The sequence below is a fragment of the Parambassis ranga genome, chromosome 3 (assembly GCF_900634625.1).
Source record: "Parambassis ranga chromosome 3, fParRan2.1, whole genome shotgun sequence".
Lineage (NCBI taxonomy): Eukaryota > Metazoa > Chordata > Actinopteri > Ambassidae > Parambassis > Parambassis ranga.
In genome coordinates, this window is record NC_041024.1 from 17,112,069 (window position 1) to 17,117,580 (window position 5,512).

The following is a 5,512-nucleotide window of genomic DNA, read 5'->3' on the forward strand; positions in this document are numbered from 1 at the left end:
GCAACATTGTGTTCTATGAGCAGCTGCATTTCGTGACTACAGTCAGACACACTGATGGTAAAAAACGACACTAGCCAGTCATTATATGAGGACTTTGATAAAGCACATATTTCCTTCACATGACGGAAAGGCCAACCAATCAAACGCATTTACGTTCTTCCTATGAACCAATCAGAATCCGTACTCATACACTAATCCCGCCCCTCATTTGTTAGATTGAGCTCAGGTTCTGTGCTGTCATATTATTTAGCTAACCAGCACTAGCAGGCTAGCTAGGATGACACCAAACGGAATGGCAAGCGTTTGAGCAGTTTTTCTTAAATCCAACTGGAAACGAGTTAACACCTCTATTACAAGGCCTTTTACTGATCTAAAGGAAATCCGGTAAGTTACGTTGTTAAGGTTTCTAATGCGCAATGGCTAAAATAACAGGAATAGTTGTTAGCAAAGTCAGTGTAGCTTTTGAGCTAATGCTATATTTTATATTGAGGGAATCAGGGAAAACAGGTGGAATGGTCCACAGGTATGCGCAGTAACATGATTAGACGTAAGCCTCGAACGATTATTTAGTATAAATGACAGCTGTCAGCTAGAATTACATTAATGTTTGATATCTAGTGCTGTTCAGTAATGTTTGCTAACGTAGCATTGCAACTACAATCCGTGACGAATGACACGGTAACTCGATGTTCTGTCTGAAGTACGGCCACAATAATAGTAAATGTTATTGAAATTAAGACATTGGTATGAACTGTCACCGCCGCATATCACCATATTTTGGCAACGGAGCCATTTTAAATGTCGACAACAATACAGCAGTTTGTTTACAAGTTAGTACGAAGCTAAGCTATCCCAAACAACCTTACCTTTCGTTGATTCCGGTGTAGTTATGTTTCTTCAGTTATAGAGGTGTGCTGCCAGGTTGCAATAACTATAGTTCAGGAGAAATAACGACATTAGACGTTTGATCTTAAGGGCATATGTGTGATCAGGTGAGATCTGTCTGACCACAAGTGTTGTTTGTTTCATGGGCCATTTTTCTACTACAACAGCGGATGGCCCGGACCGTGCTTGTCGTGGGACCTACATGAAAAGCGGGACACCAAACCGAACCTCTGAATGAGTAATGAACCTTAACCCTTTCTGGAGCATGTCTGCCAATACAAGTCGTAAGGTAAATAATCTGAGCAACTATTTGTTGGATATAACCTTACTGCAATATAATTCACACAGAAAGCTTGGATTGGGCGATTTATGTTTTATGTGGTTGATTGACCTGTTTGGCAGCTGCATGTTAAAACATGACAGTGGTTTTCATAAGTTTTATTGACACTGGCATTAAGTCAGTTGGAGGTTTAACATTTATAATTGTGTTTAATATATTAAACAGGAAAGTTAATGGTGTGACTTTTGCTGCTGCTGTCAAACAAGATGACATCAATATAACCAGCACTAGTACACTGTACTGTGTTGTGTTAGGTGTACAGAACTGCTTTTACTTTATACAAAACCAGTAAGTGTTATTTGTGTCAGTGGTTGAGTAGAGTTGGCTACCACTAGATTAGGATGCCACCAACAAGGGAGGGGAGTGGAATTTGGCATGCTGGTGCAACCCTTGTGAGGTAGGTAAGAGGTAAACAATGTGCTATGAGCATGGGTGGGAGTTTTTTTCTGCGTAGTCATGGATACATTTCTGTTGTCAAGTCTAACTTCAGTTGTTCATTCAAGCATTAGTTCATCACTTATTGTGAGCACAGTTAGGCTGTATTAGTCTTATCATTCTGAACAGCCTCAGAAAGATATAATGACACCTGTGGATTAAAGTGCCTGCTCATTAAGACGTAAATTCCTGATAAACTGTTAACCAGATGGACAGTGTAACCTGAGAGCCTGTTCACAGCACATGGTCACCACACTGGGCCACTGATCTTGTCTTGAGTGTGCATTATGCCACATAGTTTCAGCTTGGCAACATCAACAACCTGTCACGTTTGTTCCTCTTGCTCTCTTTCCTCCTCTCTGTCCTGTCTACCTCTTCTTCTTCTCCTCTACTGGCCAGCTATCAGCAGGAAGGTTCTCCCTTCTTCTTTAGACCTACCGCTCAAGACAGCCTCTGCTGTATACAGTGCATCTGCTTTATTTACATAGCCCTAATGTGTAACAGCTTTTTTTCTATACAAAACAGCAGAGACCTGACAGCGAGGAACAGAGCGGGCACAGCGAGCAGAGAGCCAGCCCAGCCCGGTTGCCCTTTGGCAAAAAACAGCTTCCTCCCATTCCTAAGAATGCTACCCCCATTACAAAGCCTGCATCAACGGGCACTCCAGCCCAGTCAGCCAATGGCACACATGCCTCCTATGGCCCTTTTTACTTGGAGTATTCTCTGTTGGCAGAGTTGTAAGTATTGGTTCAGTTTCAGAATTTAAATTTCAGTTGGTTTGTTTTTCATTTTTGGCATTTCTTGTGTTGTGTGTTTGTTAAATGCACCAACATGTTGATAACACTTATTTTCAAAACCCATAGGCACATGGTGTAAAAATGTCTTTAATATTGTACCTAATAAGTTCCAAATCGGGTTTTCTTCCCTTTGTTTTGATCTACTTCTTGCCATGTGATCTGCAGCACACTAGTGATTAAGCAGAAACTCCCTGGAATTTATGTCCAGCCATCCTACAAGTCTGCACTAAGTAAGGACCCCTCATTTTTTCCAAGTTCATGGAGTTTCACATACATATAAAATTGCAATTTAATTTTTGATTTAATGCTCATTATATTAGGTATCCTCTGGATTATGTTGATCATCTAAATTTTACCCATGTTGACAAGAGTAAAGGTTTCTGAAATGCCATATTTCTCCCATGGTTTAGTGTGGTTTGGAGTCATATTCATCAGGCATGGCTTGTACCAGGATGGTGTCTTCAAGTTCACTGTGTATATTCCAGACAACTATCCAGATGGAGAGTGTCCTGTAAGTATGTGTGTAGTAAAGTGACCGTTTGTTTCAGTCACTGCTGTACATCTTTCTGAAAAGTTCAGGCTTTTTTAACCTGATGCACTCGGGGGAGCAACACAAAGAAGGAGGCATACTCTGATAAAAGCTGTTTGGTGTATACAATCTTCCCTCATGGGAAACAGCTGGGGGAGAAAAGATGATGGACACTCAGCCTTAGGGTTTATTGGAAAAGGCTCTGTATCCATCCAGTCTCAATATGAAATTACTACCTGGAAATATATTCATAACAGTATTTAAGCTGTCAGCCCACCTCTTTATGTAAAATCGCTGACTCATACAGTTAAAATAATAGCTTTACAGTGCTGGAACAAGTGATATTTGACCAGTTATTGTAGAACCTACTATTTTTATTAGAAATGTCCTATGATAGTTCAACACAAAGTTTCAGGAGACCCTGTCTATGCTTTGTTCCAGAAATTAGTGTTTGACATCCCAGTCTTCCATCCGCTTGTTGACCCTGTGTCTGGAGAACTTGATGTCAGAAGAGCTTTCACCAAATGGAGGTATATTCTTTGTTTGGCTAAGATTGGCTTATGCAGTTTGCTACTTTTTTTTTCAAATTTGCAGTACAAACAAAGCTAAAAATGAGAGGTAATCAGTTTTGTACAAGCAATTCCAACTGAGTGCACTTCCACCTTCCTATTGTTGTTGTCCAGTTGAACCCTGCTGTGAAGGGAGTAAAATGACATTGTGTGAAATATTTCAGTGTTGTCACCCTATGTTGTGTTCTTGTAGACGGAATCACAACCACATCTGGCAAGTCCTGATGTATGCACGTACAGTTTTTTACAAGATCAACACCACAGACCCACTGAACCCAGAAGCTGCTGTGCTGTAAGTTTTTGAGCAACCTTTCAATTGGTTTTGTGGCTACGTCTGGAGACTTTTCCAATGCACTTTGATTGTACAAGTTAATATTTTGTTTGTCCTACATGTTACCCTTTCAGATATGAGAAGGATGTGCAGTTGTTCAAAAGCAAAGTGGTGGATAGTGTGAAACTATGCAACAGTCATCTTTTTGACCAGCCCAAGATAGATGATCCCTACGCAATAAGGTGTGTGAGCTGTCTCCTTTTCTAACATACCAGTGTGTATTCTGCACATTCTGCCATCTCATGTTTTGGTTTGTGTGATGGCTTAGAAAGGGGAAAAGCTTGTCTCACTACTCTCACTACTTTGCACTATTTCGTCTGTGTCAGTTTTTCTCCATGGAACCCATCTGTACATGAAGAAGCAAAAGAGAGGATGTTCACATATAAAGTAAGCTGTACCAATATTTACTATTCGTACTGTCTCAATTGAGCTACAAATGACAAGGATAAGTTCAGTTAAAGTTGGTCATGCTTTAGTAGATACTATAAGAATAGGGTTGGTTAGGCTGTTTGTGTTATGCAACTACTAATTAAGCTTTGTTGCTCTAGAGACGGCCCGAGGATCACCACAAGGGAACGCAGGTGTCAGGGTTATCTTGGGTAAAGCCTGGATCCACACAGCCCTTCAGCAAAGATGACAATCCTCCTCAGAGCTGAGCCTGCACAGTCACCTCAACGGCCACTAGAGGGAGGCACAAGCAGCTGATGCCATGCCACTTGCCTCATGAACTAGATCCTTGAAACAGTTGGCTGAACTTTATATTAACTCTACACGTTATTACTCAGCTTTAAAAGCTTTGTAGGCATCTCCTCAAGCAGCTTTAGAACAAGGAAACCACATATATCATGTAAAATGACGATGACAAATGGACACCTCAGCCACATCTCGTAGGCTGTGGTGAAATCAAAGTACATTCTCAGTTTGATTTTTCGGGTCCCTGCCTTTGTCTGGTTAGGAGATAATAAGATAAGCTTTCCCAAAAAGGTGATTGAATGTGCGAGCAAATCCATTTGCATTTCCATACGGTAAGCATAGTGTGATGAATACCACTTGTTGAAATTGGCTCAGAACTGTTTGTCAGACTTGGAATGTTGTCACTCTCAGCTGTGTGAATGAAATATCCTGATCACACCTCTCCCAAAACTCGGTTAGCTTGACATATGGTAAATATTTGTTTTATTGGATTTTTTTTTTATTTCTACCTTGTAAACTGTTGTCTTACATAGTTTCTAATATATAAAGTCAAAGCAGGCACGTAAGGGTTTAAATGAGATGCTAATTAAGTATGCTCCTGTATTTTATTTTGTCTGATTTTAAGTCATTTTGAATGTTTTATGTACCTTTTGGCTATTGGTTATTAAAGGTTTGATGTGTAAACAATGGATGCTGTGCTAAGGCTTGACTTAAGGAAGTGCATCTAAATTGGTGCTTTTTTTTTAAAGGTGGTTTTCATTGCATATTACATAAGCAACATTTTACACAAATGTATTTTGATAAGGCTTAGTTACTGCAGCACAAAGCAATGGTTATGTATATATATGTCTAATTCAACTAGACTTTAGATTCAGACCTGTGTCAGTTTGGCCCTGATGTTAGCATTTGCAGAGGGATCTGGCTTGAAGGTAA

At 40.1% G+C, this 5,512-nt stretch overlaps 1 protein-coding gene across 2 annotated transcripts; it reads left to right on the plus strand.

Annotated features, from left to right (window-relative positions):
- The first annotated feature begins 225 nt into the window (after positions 1–225).
- aktip (akt interacting protein) lies at positions 226–5,263 on the plus strand. 2 transcript variants are annotated; one of them, XM_028402559.1, is made up of 10 exons: positions 226–384; positions 1,053–1,174; positions 2,186–2,397; positions 2,623–2,687; positions 2,868–2,968; positions 3,428–3,516; positions 3,749–3,847; positions 3,961–4,068; positions 4,213–4,273; positions 4,435–5,263. In XM_028402559.1, exons 2-10 carry the CDS (start codon positions 1,127–1,129, stop codon positions 4,540–4,542), a joined length of 891 nt encoding a protein of 296 aa, XP_028258360.1. In that variant the 5' UTR covers positions 226–384; positions 1,053–1,126; the 3' UTR covers positions 4,543–5,263. The 2 variants fall into 2 exon arrangements, with proteins under 2 accessions (XP_028258360.1, XP_028258361.1); XM_028402560.1 differs by having other exon boundaries at positions 2,189–2,397.
- Positions 5,264–5,512: the final 249 nt, after the last annotated feature.

What these genes read in the sequence shown, in the direction of transcription:
- aktip (XM_028402559.1), top strand. Translation starts at nt 1,127, where the DNA reads ATGAACCTTAACCCTTTCTGGAGCATGTCTGCCAATACAAGTCGTAAG. An exon ending in AGAGCTTTCACCAAATGGAG is followed by an intron (nt 3,517 to 3,748) that starts GTATATTCTTTG and finishes GTGTTCTTGTAG; the next exon opens with ACGGAATCACAACCACATCT. An exon ending in AACCCAGAAGCTGCTGTGCT is followed by an intron (nt 3,848 to 3,960) that starts GTAAGTTTTTGA and finishes TTACCCTTTCAG; the next exon opens with ATATGAGAAGGATGTGCAGT.